This window comes from Muscardinus avellanarius (assembly GCF_963383645.1).
Source record: "Muscardinus avellanarius genome assembly, chromosome: 6".
NCBI lineage: Eukaryota > Metazoa > Chordata > Mammalia > Rodentia > Gliridae > Muscardinus > Muscardinus avellanarius.
Genome location: NC_137791.1, coordinates 50,166,689 through 50,193,730, shown reverse-complemented (window position 1 = coordinate 50,193,730; position 27,042 = coordinate 50,166,689). Strand labels below are relative to the sequence as shown.

General features: G+C 38.5%; 1 protein-coding gene across 1 annotated transcript in view; it reads right to left on the bottom strand.

Moving 5' to 3' along the window:
* Positions 1-7,706: 7,706 nt before the first annotated feature.
* Positions 7,707-27,042, bottom strand: part of SLC39A8 (solute carrier family 39 member 8) — a gene marked incomplete at both ends in the record, with an annotated part of 81,222 nt that continues 61,886 nt past the window's right edge. Inside the window, 3 exons of the mRNA XM_080698062.1 lie at positions 7,707-7,856; positions 9,974-10,158; positions 10,358-10,565. Coding sequence (XP_080554188.1) covers positions 7,707-7,856; positions 9,974-10,158; positions 10,358-10,565 — 543 coding nt within the window. The remainder of the gene's footprint in view (positions 7,857-9,973; positions 10,159-10,357; positions 10,566-27,042) is intronic.

Here is a 27,042-nt window from a genome sequence, read left to right as displayed (position 1 = left end):
GAACTTCCAAAATCCTTTCAACTAGATATGTTGAAATGTTCAATTAATTGTTATCAACTATGGTTACACTACTGTGCTATAGAACATTAGAAGTTACTCCTCACCCAACTGAATCCTAACCACTTAACAGTCCTCTCTCCATTCTCTCTTCCACCCACCATTCTCAATCTCTGATAATCACTATTCTTTCTCTACTTTTAGAATATTAGCTTTTTAGCTTCTCCATATGAATGAAAACATTCAGTGCTTGGCTTATTTTACTTTTTTTAATGTCTTTCAGCTCCATTCATATCACTAAAAATAACAGTATTTCATTCTTTTATATGGTGGGATAATATCCCAGTGTGTGTGTGTGTGTGTGTGTGTGTGTGTGTGTGTGTGTGTGTGAGTGTGTGCTGCATTTTCTTTGTCCATTCATGCACCAATGGACCCCCCAGTTGATTCCCTATCTTAGCTATTGTGCATAGTACTGCAATAGACATGCAAGTGTAGATGTTTTTTTGACATACTAACTTCATTTCTTTTAGACATATATCCACCAGTGGGAGGAGAAGGCATTCCTGGGCAACACAGGCAACCCAAGATACCAGTAGAAATAGTCAAGAAAATTGATAGCTTATCCTCGTTCTCCACTCTTCCTCCAATCTCTTGTTGAGGTCCTCTATTTTGTTCAATCTATTAATGTTCAGGAGTATCAGTTTCCTGGGGCAAATAGAAAAACATCGAAGGGTAGAGAACGAATCTTTATTGAGTGTAGATGAAAAGCTTATGCCTCCAGCACAGAAAATACACAAAATCCTGTCACCGTGAAGTATTATTGTTTTGGTCACAATCCCTGTACCATGATCAGTTTTATTGCCTCCCAGCTTCAGACTGGCCCTTCCATACCATCTCTTCCATAACAGGCAGAGTCCCATTAGGCATCCATCCTTTATGGTAAGCAAGTACCATATTGAGCTTTCTCAGCATGGACACTGAAACGACATTGCTAGAAGAGGAAGAGGCCCTCCTTCTGCATGGGGGCCCTCAGCATGAGCGGGATTCTGGTCATGGTCTGTTCCAGATACACATCTGAGTATGTGATCCTTCTGTCCCTTCTCAGTTCCAGCCAGACCTGGTATTAAAAATAGAACCTATTTTATAGGGTTATTGTGACTACTGATTTTAAAAGCGTACATGCAATCAGTATCATGTAGCTCTCAGAGTATAAATAAAACAATTTTTATTTTACCTCTTACTGGTTTTTAAGAAAGGAATATGGACTGGATAGGCCTTTTATATCTGGCTAAATCTTGGGGAGTGGCATAAGAACTGTTCTGACACAGGAATCTGGGAGAATATAAAATCCTACAATCACTCTGAGTCATAAACATAGTTTCAAGTCAATTATGGAAAATGTTCTTTACATCAGTCAGTACTTCAATCTTTACTTAAAGGTAAGACTTCTATTCATCCTGTTTGCTAACTGGCTTCTGGCCCCTCCAGAGTTAAGTGTTTAGATGGAAGAGAGAAAATTGGGGATAGAAAAGTTTTTACTTGGCAAATATTCTCAAAATATGGCTCCATGCTATCTAACTGACAAGTACTTAAGCTAACCTTTCAAGATTCTTCAGGGAGAGCTGGCTCCTTCCCAACAATGTATTGTGGTTCTCCACTTGTTCCCCTTGACTTGGTCTTTGGTTTTCTGGAGGTCCACACAGGACTGAACTCTTGTCTTCAAGATGGCGCCCCTCCTACACAGGATTTTTTAATTCTTCCAAACCAGATTCCTCACTCCCTACTTGGCTTACACTAGATCAAGAAAAAATTCATCTCTTTTATCCCCAAAATTCTAGAACTGAAATCAAATGTAGCAGCAACTGTCCTCGTTTCACCTCCAGAGCCATTTGTCAGCCAGTCTACAGTATTTGTTACAGTGGCCACTGTCAACTGCCCAGTGGGAGTCACGGGTGGAGACTGACACAAAATAGAGAATGGGACACATCTCATTAACTTTCTCAGCTCTTTGAGACATGGAAGCATTTTGAATTTGAATTCTTCCTGAGAACTTTTCCTCTATAATTCATAATTTTTCATCATTTTCACATAGTTTTCATTTTTACCACATCATCCATCTTTTTCTTCTCTGTAACTCCTGGTAAAATGTATCTGTGATCACAAACATGGACATAAATTATTCACTTGTTGGCTCACTAGGATTTTATCACAAATTGGACTACACAGTTCTGAAAATAACATTTACAATCACTGCAATAGAAGTTGAGCCACTACATATTTTAAAGCATACAGATGCTACCCATTAAAATTGGCCCTTGGTATTCTTACTGTATATATCTAAAGTAAATGAACTTCACATTTGGTGAGTAACCTATTTAATTATCTACAAAAGTATTTTTGTTTTATTTATTTATTTATTCACTTATTGTGGTACTGGGGATTGAACTGAGGGGCAGTCTGCCTCCAAACTACACCCAACCCTTTTTATTTTTGTTTTGAAATAGTGTCTTGCTAGGTTGCTAAGAATCTTGCTAAATTGCTGAGACCTGCGATCCTCCTGTCTCAGCCTCTCAACTACTGGGATTATAGGTGTGCCCATCTTGTTTATCCTTAAAAAATTAAACTACCTAAAAGTTATCGACAAATAGCAGATAACAATATTTCAGATACAACTTTCCTTATACTAAATACCCATCTAGAGAAAGGGAGAGAAAATAAATTATTTCTAATAACTGTTTTAGCCAATCTCTGCTGGTGGTGTTTAATTTAATAATTCTGGACATAAGTCCAAAAATAGGAGTTTTTAATAAGAAAGCAAAGGCTCTCTAAAGAGTTTTGTTCGGCTTCCTTAGAATTTAAGTCATCCTGTGAAAACAGGATTTCTTCAAGGTAAATTAATATTACTCATAACAGACTCAGACAGAGAAACTATAAAATGTGTAAAAATAACATTAATTATAAAGTAAGACTGGTCAGGTGGACCAGGATAATTAAAATAGTCAGGGTGACAAGGAACTGCAAAAAAGAAGTCATGAGAATCCCTAAAAGCATCAGTTCCCTGAACAGGTCACATCAGAACCATCTAGAACAATGAGCTTCCCAGTGAAACAAACACAACTGCCCAGACCTGGGAGGTGGCCAGTCATCCAGTGTCCATTCCTTGCTTCTTCATAGTAATAGAATCCTGATTCTATTGGTGGTAGGACATGTAGATAAAACAACCTTTCCCAGCTTCTCTTGCAAGTTAACATGTCCATGTGACTAAATCTGGCCAGTAAATATACATGAAGATTATTAGATATTTTTTTCTGAAAGATTTCCTCAAAGAACGAGGAAGAGCTGTGAACTTTAATCTTTCCATTCATTTCTCCTTCCTGCTTTGTCAGTTTTAGACTTTAAGCCTGGAGCTCTAGCAACTACCTCAGAGTATGAAGCAAACTTGTCACAGGTAAAAATGACAGAGCAGACTAATGAAATAAAGTTTGGGTTCCAGAGACCACAGGACCATCAGGCCAGCCCTGCACTGTGGTTTCCACACTTCTTTTACAGAAAAGATAGGAAATCATATACGCACCTCTTCTTATACACCATCAAATTCTAAACACAGTGAAAATCTGGCATTTTCTAGACTTACAGATTTCAGTAGATGATTTTCATTTTCACACATGTATAACTACCTCCACAAAGCCACCTGTTTTTCAGTGATTGCGGCGTGTCATTTGGAAATGTTAAAATATGGGATGGGGGGGTGTGCCTTAGAATTAATAAAATGACATTTAGAGTTTTCAGTTTACCCAGTTGCTTTAACGTACCTGAAATTTTACTGAAAATCACTGATTCTCGGGCCATATAGAAGTTAGAGGCCTTCAACAGAGGGACCTAACTGCCCTCGAGAGAGAGTGCTTCATACATACCCAGGGAAGCAAAGAAAAAAGCAATCTAACACAGGTATCACAACCGCCAGCTGTGTGGAAGGCAAAGTATCAGCGAGAAAATAGCTGTAGTGACATCAGGGTTAGAGAATGTACTTGTCATAGGGTTAAGCACCTCTTGGTATATAATGGAGCTTAAATAAACACAGAAGGCATCTGGAAATCATGGTAGCCTCTTGATAAAGACCAGACTGAGACCTAAAGTAAGCCGATGCCAAGCAGAGTGAGGACAGAAAGGCAGTTAGTATGCCCTGGCACTGGCCATAATTAGCTCTATGGATGCGGCTAAACTAATTAACTCATAAGTTCATGGTACCATTTTGACTGTTCTCTGGGTTCTTTTTTTTTAAAAAAAAAATTAAGTTCCTAGTTAAAGAAGCCCTTTAAAATGTAGTAATTCAAAAATACTAATTTCAGTAGGACTTTACTAAGTATCTAGAAATGATCAGAATCACGCTGTTCAGAGACCTTTCAAATATCAACCTCTCATGTGGACTACAGTACTCAGCTACTAGGAAAATGCGCCATGGCAGGGGTGGATTCATAAAGTGAACGTAGATTATCCACATGGGAGTGAAGCAGCGTTACATCCACACAGCACAACTTGCACGGCTAAAGGGGAAAATATATTTTCATAAAAAGGAATCCGAGGTAAATATCAAAACAAGGACATGATCCTAGAAGTTTTGATAAAACTATTATTGCTGTTAAATATTTGCCACTAGGTAAAATGAAATAGCAGCTCATAAAGACCATTAAGATAGATTGGACTACTGCGTACTTCTTCGTTCTCTATTTTAATTACACATCTCTATTTTTTGTCCATGGCTTTGCAGCACCAGCCACTACAGTGACCAAGCAAGGTCTAACCGAGCCTGAGGGACCCCTGCAGCAGAACCCTCCATCAGCAGACCTGCAGCATGAGCAGTTATCTGGTGTTGGGAGCCTCCTTAGATTCTGTGGTGGCTTTTAAAACCACATTAACATGGCAATATGGGTCTGATGCAGTATTCTGTAAATGTCAGATAATAGTAGGCATTTTTATTTTTTTATTTTTTGGTGGTACTGGGGTTCCTGGAAGCCCTTCTACCTCCGGGCTACACTCCCAGACCTATTTTTATATTTTTTTAAATTTGGAAACAGGGTCTCCTAAGCCAGCGAGACTGGCTTCAAACCTGCGCGACCCTCCTGTCTCCGCCTCCCAAGCGCGGGGATTACAAGCGTGCGCCACCACACCCGGCAGTATTAGGCATTTTTAAAAGTTTAACAATGAGCCAGGCATGATGGCATTCACGGGTAATTCTACTATCTGGGAGGCTGAGAGAGATGAGTCACAGATTAGAGGCCAGCCTCAGCACCTTAGCAAGACCCTCAGCCATTTAGTAAGACCCTGCTTCAAAATAGAAAATTTAAAAAAATAGGGATGGGGTTATAGCTCAGAGGCCCAACATCCCCCAGTACCATACACATACAATAAAAAACAGAAGTATATAATGATATATAATGCATTTAAATCATTTTTAGTTTGTCCTGGAAGCATATGTAAAGTCTAATAATTTTAGAATATTCAACTGGAACAGTGACTGTCTCCATATAAAATATGTTTACTTAATGGGTTTATGTTCATTTGGATAAAGTTGTCCAGGATAACTTAAATGCAGTCTCAGCTTTTCAATCCTATGTTCCACCTTCGACCACAGCCTCCAATAAGTAGCAATTTTCTTTACGCTTTTTGAGACTTCTTTGCCCTGTTGCATCTGTTCTCAGAGTTGGACAAAATGGCCAAAAGGTGAAGTTGCAGAGAGTAACAAGAAGAGTCCAGACGGCCCACACACACCATCAGAAGCCACTAAACTATCTCGTTTAAGCCGGGCGTGGTGGCGCACGCTTGTAATCCCCGCGCTTGGGAGGCGGAGACAGGAGGATCGCGCAGGTTCAAAGCCAGCCTTGCTGGCTTAAGAGACCCTGTTTCCAAAATTAAAATGTATAAAAATGAGTCGGGGAGTGTAGCCCAGAGGTAGAAAGGTTTCCAGGAACCCCAGTACCACCAAAACAAAACAAAACAAAAAAAATATCTCGTGTAATACAATGTTGTTTGCAAATAGTTTCTTCAACAAGACATGCAATCTATGATTTAAAAAAACAAAATTGTTTATGAAGATTGAATGTAAAAAGATAAAATGATAAAAACTTTGCTGTATTTATTTGCTAGGTATTGTTTAAATAATTTCATCACCAATTTTCTAGTTATCTCTCTCCCTTATAAATGGTTGTCACTCAAAACAGATACTTATTAAATGAATAATGAATGACACAAACGTGGTTTCAAAGGTGTTTACTACTTAGTCAAACAATTTTTTTTATCAATCATAAAGTGAAATATACACCAAATTGGCATTACATCTATGTGAAAATATATTATGGTCTGTGGGGAAATCTAAATCCTGAGATCATTATTGCCTTTTAACAATCATTTTCTTCATTGAACACCTCATCTTTCCTTGAGTGACTTGGGAGTGTGAATTGAGGTCAGAATGTTCAAGGTTAGGCTAATTCCCTATTATCTGCTAAGTGAACAAGCAGGTTCTGACTTTCATAAAGGTGGAAAAAAAAACATGGTGTGCTACATTTTCCCCCAATGCATACCTTATGGAAAAAGTAGACTGAACATAAAAGAAGTCTACTTGAAATGACTCTCAGACACACATCAGGAACGTATGTTTTGTGATTAATCAGTCCCTGACATGCAGCAGTCCAGCTGTTGTTTAGCACTTATTGCAATATTCTCAGCCAAATAATTTTCTTCATCTTTAAAAGTAAATTGCTTAGAATTACATTCAATTTCTTTCTCCAAACCAATATAATCTTTCTTTTTTTAATTTGGCACATTGTAATTTTATATCATATTAGGGTACAGAGTGATGAAAACTGCATACATACATCCCTCATTATCCTCTGCACGGGGTCCAATATATTCTTCACTGTCATGAAGCAAATACCTGATATGCTGAAACTGAGATGTCGCTAGTTTTACCCATGGTTTTGCCATTTCTAGGAGGTACCATCACAGTATAAATCATAAAAATAACAATTTCAGCCTTTTATGGAGTCTGGTAGAGTTTGTACTTAAAAATAAACCTCTAAGCCCAGGGTAGGGCTAATAAGCTTTTGTTGATTTCCTAATTCATATTATTTTGGATGGATTTCAAAACAATCCTATAAGCTCTTAATTGAAACATAACAAAGAACAAATACTGTGAGCAATCTTCCTTTCTTGGGTTTATTAAGAACTTCAGAATCATCTGTTGTCTGTGCTTTGATTCTCTTCCACATTTTGATGTACCTGCTCTTGAAAGCACTAGAACAAATTAATTGAAAGAAAACCACTCTGAAACCACTTAAATTTTGATCCAACTGAGTCTTAAAGCTGTAGATGACCTATTTTATAATATTGTTGTTGGGTCTAGATGTCTGCGTGATTACAGATATCATATATGTGTCTTGTTTCATAATGGTTTTTTAATGTGCGTAAGACATTGAAAAATAGATATTTACCAAAGACCCCATATACCAGGCATTTTAGACAAGAACCAAAAGCTTCTTGAAGCATTTTTTAATGTCAAATAATGGCCTATTTCATATATCTGAAACCAATAATTAGTTTCCTTGACCTACAGTTGAAAACAAAATGATCTTTTAACTAAATAGATTGAGCTCAGAAATTCCTTAGGAGATGTTTAAGGCAATGCCTTCATCAACACCATCTCCCATTTCCCATTACTCCAGTTCAATTTCTCCTGCATACAGGGTAATGAGCAGGATGGCTGTGAATCCAGTCAACATTCCGGCATTCTGAATCATAAAAAAGGTGAAGTCGGTTTTTCTTCCAGTTACCTTCTCTCTCAGCATATCATTCATCTCTGGAAACTAGAAGAGAGAGGTATTGTTAGATAACTGTTGCCATCTTGTGGTAAAATATGAGATCGTCATTTGTAGATTTCTGTAAGGAGGATTGACCATTTATTTCAGATGCTTAGATGTTTTCCTAGAGGTTGTTAATAGGGGACCCAGCACTTTCAGGTATCAAGAGTAAAAGCACAGAAATGGTTCTACTTCAATGGAGTCGATTGGCAGGGTAGGATTAACTTCCTTTTTTTTTGTTTTTTTTTTACACTCTCCTCATTTTTCTTCTTTCTCTCTCCCTTACTCTCCATGCTCCATCCACACCATTTTTTTTTAAGGATTTCAAATGCACCCAGCTTCGTTTCTTCCTCAAAATCTGCACTCTTGCTATAAGCTGAACCTGAAGTCTTCTCCCTTCAGGTTTTCAATAGACTAATTCCTTCATATTTTACCTTAAATCACACCTTCCTGAAATGCTTCCCTTAGCCCTAATTTATACTAGATTCCCTTATTATCTTTTTCATCATATGAGCTGCTTTTCCTTTCATTTCACAGTATTTTTAAATTGTTTGTAATTATTTAGCCATCTGTATCATTTTTTTATTTGTTCATTTTTTTTGTTTTGTTTTCCTCCTTAACAAAATTCCCCTGGAATTCATAGACTGTGCTCTTTTGCTCACTCCAGAGTCTTCAGTGACTAAATTTTTAGTTAAAATCTACTTTTTCACAGCAATAACATACTGAAAAGGCTATATAGGAGATGTGTAAATGCCACTTTTCGAAACATATTGCAAAATGATGTGCTGTAAAAGCTAGGATACATTATACCAAAGCATCTGAGAGATCTCCAGAATTCACAGTAAATCCACAGGCCTGACTTTAAAAAAATCATGGCTAGGATAAAATGGGTGAAAGCTGTAACCTATTCTGGAAAAGAAAAACTAATGAACATATAAATTTTAAAATAATTTCTTGTTATATTTATTTTTGTGGCACTGGGGATTGAACCCAGTGGTATTCTACCTCTGAGCTATGCTCTCAGCCCTATTTTATTTCTTATTTTCAAACAGGGTCTCACTAAGTTGCAGAGCGCCTCACCAAATCATGGAGGCTGGCCATGAGCCTATGATCCTCCTCTCTCAGCCTCCCGAGTACTGGAGGATTGACGTACCGGAGGATTTCAGGTACCACTATGCCCAGGTTACTACTGTTTCATTAATACTATTCTAGTCAATTTCTGTTCTTACATCATATCAATGATAAATGCCCACCTAAAATAAAGATAGCATGAAATATTAATTCTGTGAAGAAAAATACAAATGAAGCGGTTGTTCTAAGAGATGAAATCCTTGCTCTTACCAGGCCTGCAGAGCACTGAACAGAGCTGGACAGTTATAACTTGTGGCAAAGAATACAGATGAAGAAAATTAAATTATTTAATTATATATGTAATATATTCAGTCCCAAATGTAAAGGCACGAGCACATTTTTATTTTCTAGAAAGCTGTCCATGACTTATTTAAAAATGTACAGAATATTTTCTCTTTTAAACATACACATGTACACACATTCATGTGGGCATATACACACAGATAGAAATAAAGACACAAACACCACATAGATAATGATATAGACATAAATACATACTGACTGAAATATTGTCAAATTTTATTTTACCAATATTAGTGTATTAATTTTAGTTTAGCCCCAAAGGCTTTCACGGTTCAGAGATTTGTAATAACAAAATGCTATTTGCTGTAACAAGCTATTTCTCTTTCAAATGTGGCATCCCCACAAAAGAGGGTGAGGGAAAGTTTTGCAGGGACGTACCAAATAGAAGATGGGTTTTATCTACCGAGGCAAAAGAAAGACAGAGAACATATCCCTGTGTCAGCGAAAAGAAATCATTTCATCCCCCATCGATTAGATCATTAATAAAATAATCACCAGGAACTACTTTTGAATGGCTACAGATGCAACCTACTCAAGAAGTACACTCTGGCGAAATAAGAATGTTCTCAGGTAGTACACAAAGGCAGTACACACACTGGAAAGGGGAAGGCGCCCTTAGTCAACTCATAACCCAGACGCTCATTTTCAATTTTAAAATGAAAACAAATTAAAATGTCTAAGTGTCTTACCATATCTGCGAGAGAGATGTAGAGGAACATGCCACCAGCCAGTGCAAATATAACATTTGGAGCAAAATTGTTGCCCACCAAAATGCCAAAAGCTAGGCCAACATAGCAGGAGCAGGCGGAGAGGAAGTTGAATAGCAAGGCTTGTCTGGTGCTCATCCCTGCGTTAAGCAGGATCACAAAGTCCCCTGGAAGAAGAAAAGGCAAGTAAATTGGTGTTTCGCTTTTGCTTTTGTTTTTAGCCATTTGAGGTTGTGATCGTAGATAATCATCAATGTCCAACCAGGGCTCCTCCATTTAGGTGCAGCAGTGGGATTTTAAAAGCGTGTCACTTGAAATGTCTCAGTCTGTGAAAACCCCCTTTTCCAATCTAAGCAGAGCCCTCACCTAACTCATGAGGAAACTCCTCGCACAGAATGGCTATGGAAGTACTGAGTCCCTGAAGAAGAGACAAGGTGCAGGAGGCTCCAATCGCCAGGCCGTCGATGAAGTTGTGGAGGGCATCGCTGAGTGTGATCATCCAGGCAATTGTCCCTATGTCTGACAGTTTGGGCCCCTTCAAACAGGGACATGAGCTTGGCTCCCCTTTTCCATCCTGTAAAATAGCAAAATATCAGTCAACATGATAACAATCATTTTTTGAAATTCCAAGAGGTACAAAGTAAGACGTGAATTACATTAAGCCTTGGGAGACAAAATGTTCCAACTGAAGTCTTTCTTTCGGAGGAAAACTTGAATATTATAAAAGAGAAAAAAAAAACGTATGATAGGAGAAAGAAAATGAATCGACTGACCATGTAGAACAAGCCACTTGCAAACATTTTACATTAGTTTCCCCTTAAATCAACCCTTTTGCCTTTTATGAACAGATTCTTATATCTACCTTCATACAGTGTCACAGAAATTAACCTAAGAATCTGATTTATGCACACATTGTGTGTGTGTGTGTGTGTGTGTGTGTGTGTTGCTTGGGGTGGAACCCAGAGGCTTTCTATCTCCAGGCTATACTCCCAGACCTATTTTATATTTTATTTGGAAACAGGGTTTCACTAGGTTGCTGAGAGCCTCACTAAGTAACTGAAGCTGGCTTCGAACCTGTGCGATTCTTCTATCTCAGCCTCCCAAGCGCGTGGATTACAAGCGTGCGACACCACGCTCAGCTTATGCACACATTTTAAAATAAAGTTATTCTGGCTGGGCGTGGCGGCACACACTTGTAATTCCAGCATTCGGGAGGCTGACACAGGAGGATCGTTGTTCACAGACAGCCTCAGCTCCTTAGTAAGGCTCCTTGCAACTCAGTGAAACTCTGTTTCAAAACTAAAGAATAAGCCGGGCGTGGTGGCGCACGCTTGTAATCCCCGCGCTTGGGAGGCAGAGACAGGAGGATCGCGCAGGTTCGAAGCTAGCCCTGCGCGCTGGCTTAGGAGACCCTGTTTCCAAATAAAAATGCAAAAATAGGTCTGGGAGTGTAGCCCGGAGGTAGAAGGGCTTCCAGGAACCCCAGTACCACCAAAAAAAAAAAAAAAAAAAAAAAAACTAAAGAATAAAAAATTAGGGCTGGGAATGTAACTCAGAGGTAGAATGCTCCTGGGTTCCATCCCCAGTACCACAAATGAAATAAAATAAAATAAAATAAAATAATTATTCAAAGATTATATTTAAAGTCTTCTTTATGTCATAATTTAAATGTGAAATCCACAATTAGAGCATGATAATATCAAGGAAATTTTATTCCAATTCCTTCCATGTCACTATGTGACTGTGAACCAATTATCACTGTCAGTTTCTGCAATTGTGAAATAAAGGGAATATACTAAATAATTTACTTATTTTTGACAACTTGTTGAATTTCCACTCCATTTCAAATGCTACAGGTGTTTAGGCTGTAACAATGATGTCCCTACCAGCTCTAAATTTCAATTATTCTCTTAATGAATTTCATGAAGTGTGACAGGAGCAGAATTGCCTTTACCCTAATACTTCTCTCCATGTTGAGTCAATCATAAAAATACAAAATCCAACAACAAACCTTTGTAAGAATTCAGAGTTCATAAAATTGGCAAAACTGTATAAAATCAAAATGATAAATGCCAACTAAAGCATCTTCCAGAAGTTGTAGAAGAAGATAGTAAAAACACAGATTCATTTTTTAAGTAGTACAGCAATTTGTAAGTAACTAGAGAACATTTTATTCCTAACTCTGTCCCCTCCTGCCTCAACCTAAGCAGCTGGTCAGCACATTTATTGATCACCTTCAATTTGTAAAACATCATACTAAATGCTATGGGAAAGATACAGAAGTATAACACAGAGCTTGTATCTTCAAGAAGCAAATCTATGTTGGAAAGAAGTTACAAAGTGCATAGCTGACATTTTCTTTAATGTACAATCCATATCCACAGAAAAGGGGTTTTTCCAGAGAAGTCATCTAAGAGGGTTTCCATTCTCCCCAACATTGCTTCCTTACTCAAGACACTTTAGGGACCAATGCTTTCAGAAGTGACTTTTGATCTTCCAATACATCTTTTCACTACTCATTGGAGGCAAATCTACATCTTTGGGCAAAATTTTTTCTTTATAGACACAATCAAAAGTTATTTGGAAAAAATTTCATTTGGAACAGACAAATTCCTAAATTAATATGGAAGAACTGGGGCACTATTAGTGTTGTTATCATTGCTGATGATGTAGTTTTTTCAGAACAATAATAGTAAAAGTACATGGCATGCAGTATGTTCTAGGCACTTCACTAAGCACTTTAGATGTTTAATTCATTTAAATCAATTCTATCAGTTAAGGACAACTCTTGTCATTTAAAGTTGAAGAAAATATATCACAGAAAGAGTAATGAGCTTATCTAGTGATACAAAGGAAGTAAGCAGGCTTTTTGGTAACAACCTTCTACTATTCCAAATTTAAGAGATAGAAGGTTCTTGTTTATACCAGGATCTGAAGGCAGTACTTGAGGATATCTCTTCTTCCTCCTCTCAAAAAACTCTTCTTAATCATCAAAGTAAAATTGAAGTGAAGTTTCTAATCTCCTTTACTTCAAAAAGCCAATCTCTTCTGCATAAAAAGGACTCTATCTTATCTTTAAACATGGTCTTTTCACTGCATAGCTATATCTTAAAATTACAACATGGTAAACAGTCGTGATTCAGGCCATATCTCGTGAGGTGGGGTGGGTAAAAAATGTCCTGGAAGCTGGAGGCAATGACTGCTGCAGGAATCTTGTGGAAAGACACAGAGAAGGTGACCTGGGCATTGACACCGGCCCGATACACTTAGAGTATTTTGAATTAAAAAAAAATGTTTTCATCCTCCAACTTGTCTTACCTAATTATATCTTTGTAATTATATGAAAAGGAAGAAGTAAAATGTAAGAGAAAAAATACCAAAAATGTAAATGGAGAAAGCAAGTAGGCTCATGGTAGAACCGTGTCAGCAACATGGAGACAGTTGAAAAGAAAGGGGAGGCATGAGAGAAAAGGAGGCTGAGGAGAGGAAGGACTCGCGTGTGGAGGAAGGAAGCGGACACAGGTGTACAGAGGACGGTGAGCACAGGATGGGGAAGAGGAAGATGAGGAGGCGGGAAAGAAAGCATACAGAGAAGAAACTAGGAAGAAATGAGGAGGAGGAGGGGAGCACAGATGACTGAGAGGAGGAGGAGCAGGAAGAATGCAAAGAGGAGGAAAACAAGGAGGATAAAGACAGGGAGGACAAAAGAGAGGAGGTGAAGAGAATGGGAAGAAGAGCAATGAGGAGGACGAGGATGGAGAAAGACAAAGAAAGCTCTCTGCTGCCCTTTAGCAGGTATACAGTTTGTCCCTGCATAAAATACTATGATGAGTAGTGTAGATGAGAAAGGTCTATATTTTTCTACATGTAAAAATATACACAAAGTGTTTTATAATAATGATGATAATAACTATAAAACATCATGCCTATTGGATAACTTTTTCTAAAAACAATGTAATTCTATGATGGCCAAGTGCAAATAGAGTTAGAAGAGATACACAAAAATTCTTGTTCTGTTCTCCCTAGGAGATAAACCTACAGATGATCTTTGTTATTTTTTTTCTTTCATCACTTCTGGATCTTCTGTATATTTTTACACTCACTATGCATCTCAATAGTCATAAAATAAAACAATAAAGTCCTGCTTAGGGAGAAACACAGGGTGAGGGATGGCACAAAGGAACAGTGAATCTTGAGGACTTGGATGCTACCGTCGTGTGACAGCCGGCGAGCACTTGGCGTGCACTCAGGAGAGGGTGCACCAGCCTCTGAACTCAATCTTTTCTTGTTTGTTTAAGGGCTCAAAGGAGCAGCCTGGGCACAATCAAACTTCACTTAGCACTGAGGAAGACAGCATGATCCATGACTAACGAGCATGTTTTTATAGGTCTCTGTGCTTTATTGTTAAGGCAAAAGCAAATAACCATTGTGGAGAATTGTTCAATTCCATATTCCATATCTCTTACTGAAATAATTTGTGAAGAAAGAGTTCTAGTGAAAATAAAATCAAGCCAAAAAGGAAAATAGCAGCCCACCAAAAAGAGTGGTGGCAAAATGAAGTATAGACAACAACAAAAGAAATATGCAGCCATGTGTAAAGAAAACAGAAAATCTATGCCCATAAAAAAAGAAATGAATAAAAGTACTAAAATAGAGTTTGGAAGAAAAGAACTTCAAGTAAAGGATGATGAGATTTAAGGAAAGAAGGCTAAAATGAGAACTAGTTTACTGACTAAAAGCTGTGGGCCTGTTTTATCATCAAGTGGATCTAAATTTGAGTCATAACTCTGTACCATGGAAAAAGATGTTCATCTCTGAGCTTCAGACTCCTTATGTGTTGACAATAATACTTCCAACTTTATGGGATTGTTGTGATAATCAAATGAAATGATATTTATAAATCCATAAGTGCACCGTTAATAATTATTATGCCACACAAAGTGCAGATGAACACAGCATTATCACAAGGAAGAAAAACTAAAACTACCCGTGAGTGTCCACGCTGGAAGATTTATTATGCGCAACCCTTGAAGATACTCAGGAGCCTAGTGACCAAAAATTATTTCAGAGAAAAAGGAAGAAAATTTAGATCTAAGAAAACTTTAGAAAAGGTACTGACACAGAGACTTGTTAAAAAGAAAAAAGGAAAATATTTAACAAAGATGCATGAGTTAGCCATAATTATGATCTTGAAGAAACCTCGAGATACATGAGTCAGGAGAGTAATTATCCAGAAAGTAAAACTCATTGTGAAAAGTACAAACTCAGAGTTAATAAGTTTATATGAATCAGATAGTTGACTGGGTATGGGAGAAAAAGAATGAGAAATGTGTAAAATAATATCTTACAAACACATAGCACATCCCAATTTACAAAGCACTTCCAATTTTTAGCTTCTTCATCTTCTCTGAACCAAAAAAATAGCCTCATGAATGAAACAGGGCAGAGGCTGGTATCTTAATTTTAGAATGCAGAAAATGGCAATCCATAAATATAGATACGCATGCATTAGTTTGGTAGTTTAGTTTCCATTCTTTTGGATAGATACCTAAAAGTATTGCTGGCTCATTTGGTACCAATGGGGAGGGGGGGTGATAATCTAAGACAATAAATGCTCAAGGTCACACAAGAAGCATTGGAATCAACTACTTAATTATTCATTGAGCAACTATTTTGTAGCAGGCAGAAACTGCTAAGAACTGAGAACAGAAATATAAATAAAATAAACTTCCATCTTGTTGAATTCCTTAGTCCAAAAAGAAATTTCCAGGATTCACACTTCAGGTCTGTGGTAAGTAGCTCCCTTTTCCCTTCCAAAATGACTCTCCACTCTGTCCTGAGGCAGTGGAAGATGAGCCACATAACATGCTCTTTGTTTTTTGGGTTGTATTTGATATCAGTTATTGGGGCGTCCTGGCAGGAGTTTAGGGAGAGTACAGTTAGAGAGATCAGAATATTTATTCCTAGGTGCTATTTTGTGAGCTTAACTCTGGCTCTGTATGACCCTCATGTGAAGGCCACAGCACTTCTCAAGAAAAATCTCTTTCTAGGTTCTAGTAACTTCTTCTTCCCCTCCATCCTTTGGGTCTGGAGCTGATAACATTGTCATTATTCCCTCCGGTTCATGCACTAACCTTTATCATTCTCTTACTGCTCAGACCTTATCAATAGCCCTTCCTCAAATTACCCTAATTTAAGTACACCAACCGTTGGGATACTAACTGATAGAATTGTTGGTGCTGGAAGTAAGCATCAGAAACAAATCATCCAAATGTTATTTTAATTGGGTTTTTCATAAATTCAATTTATAAAGGAAATGAAACATAAGATATGCATCTGATGGCAAGTGAAGCCCATAACATGCAGGGTTTCTGCGAGGTCCAGGCTGTGCTGCAAGTTTTCCTCTGCTTGGTTCTCATGACCTCACAGAGCCAACGGATAGACGTTATAATGAGCCTTCTGGAAACCCCCGATCAAATGATCCCTGTGCAGACTCCTAGGGTTTTATGGTAAAACTCTGTCTTCTTTTGCACTTTTTTTTCTTTATAAAGCAGTAACTTGTTTGTTCATGGGTACTGTTCCCTACCCATGAGATACAAAATGGCCACAGGATCATGACAAGCATGAACTGGGTATTATCTGGTCCAGCAAACCAAAAAAATTGGAGGTTCACCTCAGCATCCCATTACTACATTGCACCTACAAGAATAGGTCCTCCGTTATCTCAAAGGCATAAATGAACTGTACTGCAGGTGATTCAGAGTCTCATGATATCTAACCCTAGTGCTTCACCTCCCTCCCTCAGACAGCAATAAGGTAGCATGGCAAGTTTCCAACAGCCTGCTAACTGCGGGCAGATGTCATTGTTCCAGCACCAGCCAGCTATGCAAACTTTGGGTAGAATATCTGATTTTCTACTTCCTGAAGAATAAACAGTCTGAGATATAGAGCTACATTAATTCAGGGTGGGTCAGAGGCTTTCAAAAGATAAAATTAACAAATTGATAGCAAGGCAGGAGTGGTGGCACATGCCTGTACTTGGAAGGCTGAGACAGGAGGATTGCAGGATTAAAGCCAGCCTCAGCAACTTAGTGAGGGCCTCTTTAGAGAGACTCTATTTCAAAACAATCAAACAGGCTGGGCATGGTGGCGCACGCTTGTAATCCCAGCATTTGAGAGGCTGAGACAGGAGGATCGCGGTTTGCGGACAGCCTCAGCTACTTTGTGAGGCCCTCTGCAACTCAGTGAGACCCTGTTTCAAAATAAAAAATAAAAAACAGGGCTATGGGTGTAGCTCAGAGGTAGAATGCCCCTGGGTTCAATCTCCAGTAACACACACATAAACACACACACACACACACACACACACACACACACACACACACAATGGTAGCAAAGCCATCTGGAAAAAATATAAAGATAGACCTCTTTTAATAGACACAGGACATGCCGGGCGTGGTGGCGCACGCTTGTAATCCCCGCGCTTGGGAGGCGGAGACAGGAGGATCGCGCAGGTTCGAAGCCAGCCGTGCTGGCGTAAGATACCCTGTTTCAAAAATATAAAATAGGTCTGGGAGTGTAGCCCGGAGGAAGAAGGGCTTCCAGGAACCCCAATACCACCAAAAAAAAAAAATAGACACAGGACATGAAATTAATTATATCCACTGAATCTCATAAAAGGCTATGGTAGAAAATAACCTCAATAATAAAGTGAAGGAGAAGACCTGATTGTGGATGCCACTTGGTATCTTTCAATAACCAACCTGATGTCAGCTTAATAAGCCCACATACAAAATGCAAAAGTGATGGGGAGGGAGTTTATTTATGAGTTAGGAATTCTCTTCCTCTAACAAGGTGATCACTACAGAAGGCCCAATTTCCCAAAAGGTGTCATTGCCCCAGGGCAAGAGGACCCAGCTAGCTCTATGAGACAGCGAGATGATGACACTGGATCTTCCAGCTGGAAGATATTCTTTGGACTCATAAAGATAGAGATTTTACACACACACACACACACACACACACACACACACACACAACCTCTCTTCCCTGCCTTCGGTGCTTCTGCAAGTACCATTTTTCATGGACTTACACTACATCTGATATATAGCCAAGTTCCGTAAAAACTGCCTCCAAACCATTTTTTAAGAGAAGGAAGTGAAACAATAATGGAATTCTTTGAATCTATGAATTCTATGAATCAATCCATAGAATCCCAGAGCATATTACTTACTCCCTCATAGAAGCAACCAGACAGAACTATGAAATGCCCTGATGAAAGCTCAGCCAGAGTGAAAGCCAAGAGGAAAGGCAGATTGGAGTTCTGTCCATAGGTTGTGGATATATGCCTTACGCAGCAGCTAAAAGCATGGTGCCATTTCTGCTATAGAAAATGCACAGCTCCAAGAATAACTACAAGCGTGCTACAGAGAATATACCCCTTCAGCTCCAGATGCAGGTGAAAGCATTCCATCTTATATTTGCACCCAATAACCCACTTAAATAATTCTTGCTCCTATCCCTAAGACCTTAAAGTTGGTGTATCTGAAGAACCTAATGTCAATAGAAGTAATTCTTCCACCAGGAAATAGTCATTTTCTAATCATATGGAAGTAGAGTCTAACCCCTGGCAATTTGAAGTTCTTTATTCCTCTAAACCAATAAGTAGATGAAATTACTATACTGTCTAGGGTAATGGTACCCAGATATTAGAAGCAGGTGATTGTCTGCTACAGAAGGAAGATGAGGATAATGCTTAGAACTAAAAGAATATAGTGGGATACACCTTCATACCTCCCTCTAAGTAGTCCTGGTCAAGGAAGAAAGTCAACAATGCAATAAAACAAAACTACCAAAGACTTGGTTCCATACTGGAAAAGTTCTCAGTAAGTCAAGGTGAAGACAGTGAGGTGAACATAGAATAGATATTGGAAGGGTGAAGTTATAAGAACCAGCCTAGCCCTCATAGTCAGCTATAAAAGTGAACAGCAGCTGTCATTTATGTCCCTCCATTGCATCTTTTCTTCCCCTTCCCCTTCTCTCAACATTCTATAGAAGGGATTCTGATAGTGGCCAATATTTTAGCTTAAAGTCACAGCATTACTAAAATGGCCTCACACACAGAGATGATATGATAGCATATGCATTCTCCCATGCTGGAGGCTCCAATCTTCATCTGCATGAAGTAGAGGCTCATAGGAGATAATGTGGTAGGAGATTACAGACATCATTCATTCACCCTCCAGATTTACTTTCTGTCCTTCTTTCCCACTTCTCTATCCCATGAGACTTGTATGTATTCTATGAAAAGGTTCCCATGCTCCCGGCTTCTGGTTGGCTCCGTACAAAGATTTTAAACATAAATTAGAGGGAAAGAGGAGACTGAGATGAAGATATTTATTCCCAAATACTGGGATGACAGGCATGCACTAATGCATCTGACAATATATCCTTATTTGATTGTGCCATCTTTTTCTAAAAAGGACATGACTGATTTGAAATTTAATATTCACTCCACAAAACAATATTCACAGATTCTATGTATACTTATTAAATATATTTTAAGCCATGCACAGTGGCACATGCTGTAGGCCCAGTACTTGGGGAAGCTGAGACAGTAGGATTTCTGGTTTAAACACAGCCTCAGCAACTTAAGGAGACCCTCATTCCTAATGTACATTCACAAACATATCAAAGTCAATCACTAAGCCAAATAAGAGACAGAAGGAAGAAGGAGGGAATGGGGAGGGAATTGGGGGAAGGGTTAAAAGAGTGATGTGTGAACATATGCCTCTACCATCTTGTACCCCATTAAGATGTATGACTATAGTGCACCAATAAAAAAAAAATTTTTAAAGAAACCCTCAGCAACTTATAAGGCCCTATTTCAAACTAAAAAGGGATTGAGGGTGTATATTTGGGTACATTCCTGGGTTAAATCCCCAATACCTCCACACACAGACACACACACACAATTTTGATGAGCTTTGCTTTTATGACAAGATTTTCTAATGATTTCAGTGTTTATGTTTTATAGCTGGGGGTTCTTGGCCCTGCTCTTAGCTTTCAAAGGTCAGCCTCAGTCTACTGTAACCAAAATGAAACTTCACGTGAGAAAGAAGAAATTAATTTTATCTATATTGAATATAACCAAATATAATTCAAATGAGCTAAATTTCTAGTCATTTGGTTTCAGAAAAATCTCAAAACTAATTCTGAAACTCTCATTTGCTAATGAAAATAGCCATTAACAAGAAAATAGCAATTTCCAGAAACCTTAAAAACTGTATCCTTTTTATCCAATCCTTCTGTGGAATGAATAAAGTTGTTTTGGTCTTTAGAAGTTTAAATAATTGTCTTTCATTTCCATCTTGGGACCACAGTATTTTATAACCTTGAAAAAATATATAATTTAGGAGAAAGCTGAGGGATTTTCAAGAAATCTACTACTATTTTGCCAATGGAATTTAAAGTATATACTAATTAAATATTTACAGTTATCCTAATGGAGTATTTACAGCACTCTAAAAGATTGCCTACTGTTGCTGCTGATGAGAATGGCATTAAGGCCCTGGTACATTCGGGAAACAGGATATAATTTTTTATAACAAGCCTATATAATGTACTCCCCAGTCCCAGAACTCTCACTATTACTGAGAAGCCTTAAGGGATTTTCAAAACACTGAAAACTGGTTAACTTTTAATGTGAGCTAGAGAAATTAGCTGCTAGGATCCTGAAAAGAAGTGCTCCCAAAATACAGTGTTACCAACACTGTGCAACATCAAGACTTCAGAATAATATGGATGAGGAAACAGAAGGAGGGTGGGGTGCCGCTGAGGCGCTGACGCCATGCAGCAGATGCCAAGTGAGTACTTACTACTTGACATGAATGATACCAAGAACAGAACTACACACAATCCCACCCAATGTAATACAAATGATTGATTGGCTAACCCGTAAAAGGGGGGACAGGCGAGGAGTGTTTTCTCTGGCCAGAGAAGATTAGAAACACAAGTCTTTTGACACAAGAAGCTTGGTAATGGTAAAAGTGGTAAGAGGCAGAGAATGATGGAAGAGAAGGAGGACAAGAGCCAGGGTAGCTGCAGACGCTGACACAACAGGCAAGTAAGACAAGAGTGAAGTGTTGGAAATAGACAAGATGCCAGCAGTGAAGAAACAGCCACGTGGAGACAAGTTAAGAAGCCATTCCCTGTGAGGGAAAACCAGCTACCGGCCAAGATTTCAATAATCAGAAAAACAGAGGTCGACTCTGCTTCCTATGCAGAGTGAGGGGTGCAAGCCATGTAGAATAAAGAATGGAACCTCATTTTTTCTTAGACACATCACTGTGCCACTGTGAAAATCTGCTAACCAGTGTAAGAATAGGAGTTTTATGGTGAGGAACTGAACATGAATGATACTGGATCCACAAATATCATGCACAAAATTAATAGTGACAGTATTAATAAGAGCCTTGTAGTGAACATTCCCCCATATACCCCTAGGACTGTTCTATGTATTTGACACATAGCAAGTCAATCACAGTTGACAACAATCATATTTGGTCATCATCCCCACTTTATAAATAAGGAAACTGAGGTGAAAAGAGGCTAAGTTGTATTCTAGACAGCAGCTGAAACAGGCTCTGAGCCCCTGAGCCAAACAAGCTATGCCTATGATGGCTAGAAAATGTATGGTAATATTTCCTGTTCACTCTGTTCTCCTAGTATCCGGCACTGTGGGCCCTCAGCAAATATTTGCTGAGTGAATAAATAAAGGTGTGGTCATAATAAAAAACACACTTCCTCTCATGACAAGTTCACAAATCACTGTCCCATGAAGCACCTATTCAAATATTTCCAAGGAGCAAACACAGAGACAAATAACATGTGAAGCATAAAGAATGTGCATTTTAAAAGCTCATTCATCAGGGCAGGAGATGTAGCTCAGCCATTGAGTATCTACTTGGCATGGGTAAGGCCTAGGTTCAATAAAGAAAATGTTTGTTAATCAATTTTACTTTGATTCATATACCTATTACAGAGCAAAGAGATATTTATTGTTTGTTTCTTCGCCACTTCTTTATTACCAAAAGTTAAGGAGCAGGATTAAAAGCTGTTGGAGGGCGGGATTTTTCTTTCATTTGAAGGCAATGGTTTAGCATTTAACAGGTGTCCAGTAAATGTTTCTTTTAATTAAATAGGAGGAAGGTTGTTTTTGCTGAATGGAATGAAGGAGTAGAATACTGAAAACACATTCTAGTCAACAGATCTCGGGAGGCTTTCTCCTCCACACCAGTAGAGGGCAGAAGACTTTTATTGACAGCCATCCTGCATCTAACTTGGTAAAGCTTACACATTTCCCAGAATTCCTAGGAAGCAGGAGGGGGTCGAAATAAGAACAGTAGTAACAAGGGCAACCCACCTGTTAAATGCTTGGTATTTGCAAAGTACTCTCCTAACAGCCCTAAGGGTGTGTGCTATCAGGCTGATTACAGGTGAAGTGAACAGAAATCCTAGAGGTGAGCTCTTGACCAGAGCAGAAAATGACCAGGCTAGAAAATGGAAAGGCCTTGAATCCAGACTCTTTGACTCATAAGCCCACACAATAAAAAGTCGACAGACTGCTCCAGAGAATTGAGTCTTTCAGATAAGACATTTCTGAGTTCCGTGGTTTATTGCTATGATAATGGATTGTTTCATTGCTATTTGCTGGCCTTTGTCCTGGAAGGTGCCAGAGATTCAAGTACCTCCAGCCTTGCGTAGAATACGCTAAGCTGATCTCCTGTGGTGATCTGAGGTTTGCTAACACTTAGGACATACTTAAAATAATACCTCCAATCACTGTGGAGAAAAAAAGAGCACCATCCTTGAGCTTTCAATCTATTCTCTATAATCTGTTGTTTACAGACCACAGCATGGATGGAAAACTACAGTTGTCTTTTCAGCCAGCCTTCTGGAGTCTATCACTTTGAATAAAATGTAATTTGGGGACCAAACTTTTATTTAAATAATCAATCCTGCTTATATGCCAGAATACATTAGTGCTTACTTTGGAGAAGAATTTCTATCTAGAATTTTCTCCAGTGTCATTTTATAGCAGTATCGATACCACCATGCCCTAGCTACTTTGACCATTTTCCTGATCTGCAAACCCACCAAACTTTTTTTCTACCCCAGAGACTCTTCACTGGCTCTCTCCTCAGCATCACAGTGTTCTCCTTGAGCTTCCAAGAGATAGCTCCTTCTTATGAAGCAGGTTTTACATGAAGTGTGCCATCTTTAAAGGTGTCACCCCCAACCACTGTAACTAAAACTGTGACCCAGACATCATCACATCACCACACTTTAAGTCCCCACACAGCATTTTAGCCCCATGACTATGGACTGTCTGTCCCACTGGGACAAAAAAGAGTCCATGAATAGGAATACTTTGTCTCATTTACCACAGTTATCTCTGGGGTACAAAGAGAGCCTAGCACTTGGCAGGTGATCACTGGATGCACAGTGAGTGGAAGACAGAAGGAGGGACTGAAAGCCACGTACCTGCCCTTCCCCACAGCATCAGTGAGTGACTCACTGTATGAACCAGGATGTCCTTTGTAACATGAAATATATATATATATATATATATATATATATATATATATATATATATATATATATATATATATGAGAGAGAGAGAGAGAGAGAGAGAGAGAGAGAGAGAGATCTGCTTGGAGGCTCGGTTTAAAATAGCTATTTTTGTTTTAATGTAAAAGTTTCATGAATTTTGGGAAAAGCCAAGAACACTACAAAAAAGAGAGAAAACACAAATCATGTCTATAAAAATTATGTCTACCCAATAAAGAATTTTCATGATTCTACTTTCCACAAGCAAAATAATCTCTAGGTTTGGGTAGTTGTTTTGTAGCTTGCCAAACTGTTGATGATGATTGATGCTTCACTTCAGTTTTTCCAAAATATATTTTATAATCTAGCAATAAAGAAGAATAAACTAGAAAGCATGTAACCAGAGTACTAGAGAGTTTACTAAACCTTCAAAGGTAATTTTTTTTTTTTTTTTTTTTTTTTTTTGGTGGTGGTGGTACTGGGGTTCCTGAAAGCCCTTCTACCTCCGGGCTACACTCCCAGACCTATTTTATACTTTTTTATTTTTGGAAACAGGGTCTCTTAAGCCAGCGTGGCTGGCTTCGAACCTGTGTGATCCTCCTGTCTCCGCCTCCCAAGAGCGGGGATTACAAGTGTGAGCCACCACGTCCGGCTCAAAGGTAATCTTTTATTGTTGCTTTCTCCACTATTAACTTGCCTTCACTGAGTTGCTATGGATTTTAAGAAGTCATATTCGTTAAGCCTTTTGGTATTTCTAAGTTGAAGGAGATTTGGTAAAATAAAATCTATTCTTTTTTTACTTTTAATCTTCAGATACCTGCTAATAGAAATAAAAAGTAATAATATCTTAACTACTTTAAAAAGAATTAGGCTCATACGTTAATCTCTTCTTTCTACTGATTAGAACTCAAAACACCATCCTTCTGAATAAATTGGGCTACTGATAGGCATGGCGCGCAAAGTTAAAGGCCAGAGAAAATCACCACTTAGTTAAAATAAATGAGAAGTCATTAACGTAATTGTAATTGAATTGAAATCCTCAGAAAAGAACTGAAATTCTCTATCTACAAAGCAGACATAGAGTAAAATGAAATTTTACCACCGATTGAATGATCTAACTCTAGCCTAAAGGTACTTTTATTAAGAATGAGCACTTAAATTGGTCTTCAAACATGTTCAATTTATTTTTATTCACCAAGATTATCAGTAAAATATTAATAATTAAAAGAGTAAGATTGGTGATCTAGAATTTTCCTCAGACATAAAACTGAATGGATATGATTATAGAGACAGATGGATGATCTATCAGTGAGTGAGGGGGGCAGGGTGAAAGTAGATTGTGTGGGGAGAAGTGTGTGTGTGTGTGTGTGTGTGTGTGTGTGTGTGTGTGTAATCTGCTTTGACTCTACCACATAACATAGTAACATCAGACCCATAAACTATTGTAGCAAGACAATGCTTCATTTTCAGATGATTTAGTTTGTGGTCTTTCTAACTCAGGGTCATCATTTTTAATATATGCAATAAATATAACATGGAACCATAGAATGTAGAATAAATTCTGCCTCCCTAAGAGCTTCTTCATGGGACAGGATTTTGCTCATTACAACCATAATGTAATTCTTACTTTGGCAAATTTTCTATCACATAATCCACTGAATAGAAGTTACTTACCAAGTCTTGGTTCAGTATTCCCAAACTGCAGAATGTAGCATGTAAAGAATAGAGCACAAAAATAAATATTTTAAAAGCACAAATAGAAAAAGGCAAAGAATAGAAAAAGAGGACAACTTTGTTTTACAAATCCAATTATTATGAACTGGACATCCTTTTTAAAGCAATCTTTAGAAAAGAAAGTCCTTGGCAAGCTAATATTAGAGCCCACCAGTAACAGAATGTGCATTTAAATATTCCACTGCTTGTGCTGGTTTGTGACCGGGCTTTTTGTACAGTAGAATTAAGCAACTCTTTATGTGATACACAGAATTATTTACTGGAACCTTTCATATCCTTGTTTTTCAAAGTAAAATTGTGCTGGCACTCATTCTCAATTTTTTATCAATCAGCATGCACGACAGAACAACATAGCAATTCTTCATTATACTAATGGGGAAAAATTAACTTGATATCAAGCCTAATTGAGTAAAACCTCACTAATTCTTCTAAATGGGGATAAGTCCTGCTTGATTAGTGAAAGCAATTTAGTATAGAGCATGTTTAGATAAATGCGCTTGCACTGCTTTCCAGAATTCACACTAGCAAACTGGACTCTGGCAGTTAAGTACAGGTGTGATGAGGTCCTCAAAAAACCCGCCACCATCATTTATGGGTGAGATTAAGGCGGCATGTCAATGGCCTAATAACAACTTGATACTGCTTTGGGTCATTTAGAAAACATAGGTTCAAGCCGGGCGTGGTGGTGCATGCTTGTAATTCCAGCCTTCAGGAGGCTGAGACCGGAGGATCACAGTTCTTGGACAGCCTCAGCTACTTAGTGAGGCCCTCCGCAACTTAGTGAGACCCTGTTTCAAAACAAAGAATAAAAAATAGGGCAGGGGGTGTAGCTCGGAGGTCGAATGCCCCTGGGTTCCATCCCCAGCCCCTCAAAAAAAAAAAAAAAGGATAGGTGCAATCTTGCCAAAAAGTTATTTTAAAGAAAACTTATATACATGTTGCCAAGCTAGACTTCAGAGCAGCCTATAAGCAAAATTCAACAAATCATAATTTATCAGCTATCAGACTAGCAGTCAAAATTAATGCACTTTCCCTGTGCAGGCACTCCTCAACTCACTGGAAGTTGACTTCAGAAGTTAACTGTTAGAAATCTGAGCTGATAAAAGTAATGTCCCCATTAGAAAATTAATGCCACAGATACAGAACAAACAAACAGGCTTGGGGTGCAAGACCCCAGGAGGGGATCTCAACATAACACCAATTATCATCTGTGAGACCTTGAGTAAACTGCATACTTAACTGAGGCTTCATTTACTCATCTCTAGTAGGCATAATACCTGCATAACAGGGCTCCTGTAGAAATTAAACACAACAATAGCAATAAAAACCTACCACAGTGCCCTCTACCTTTACCCCTCAGCATTTGTGTTCTTTTTCAAATATATCTCTACATCACAGAATATTAGACTTGGCAGTTCTCAGAAGAGCTTCAATAGGTCCGTGAGCTCCCCTTTAAGTTATATGCATATTATATGTGTGTGTAAATATGTATGTGTATGTGTGAATTTACAACGCTACTCATGAATTCGTGGCTAATGAACTATCTTCAGAGTAGGGCTGGTATAAACGCCACTTTGGCTCTCTCTCCTTGAACTGTGCGGACCTGAACCATCTCGTAACTCTGCAGAGTTTCCAACAGCAGGAAGGACCTCACCAAGTATGGCCTCTCAGCTTTGGGCCTCCCGTCCTCCAGAACCATCAGCCG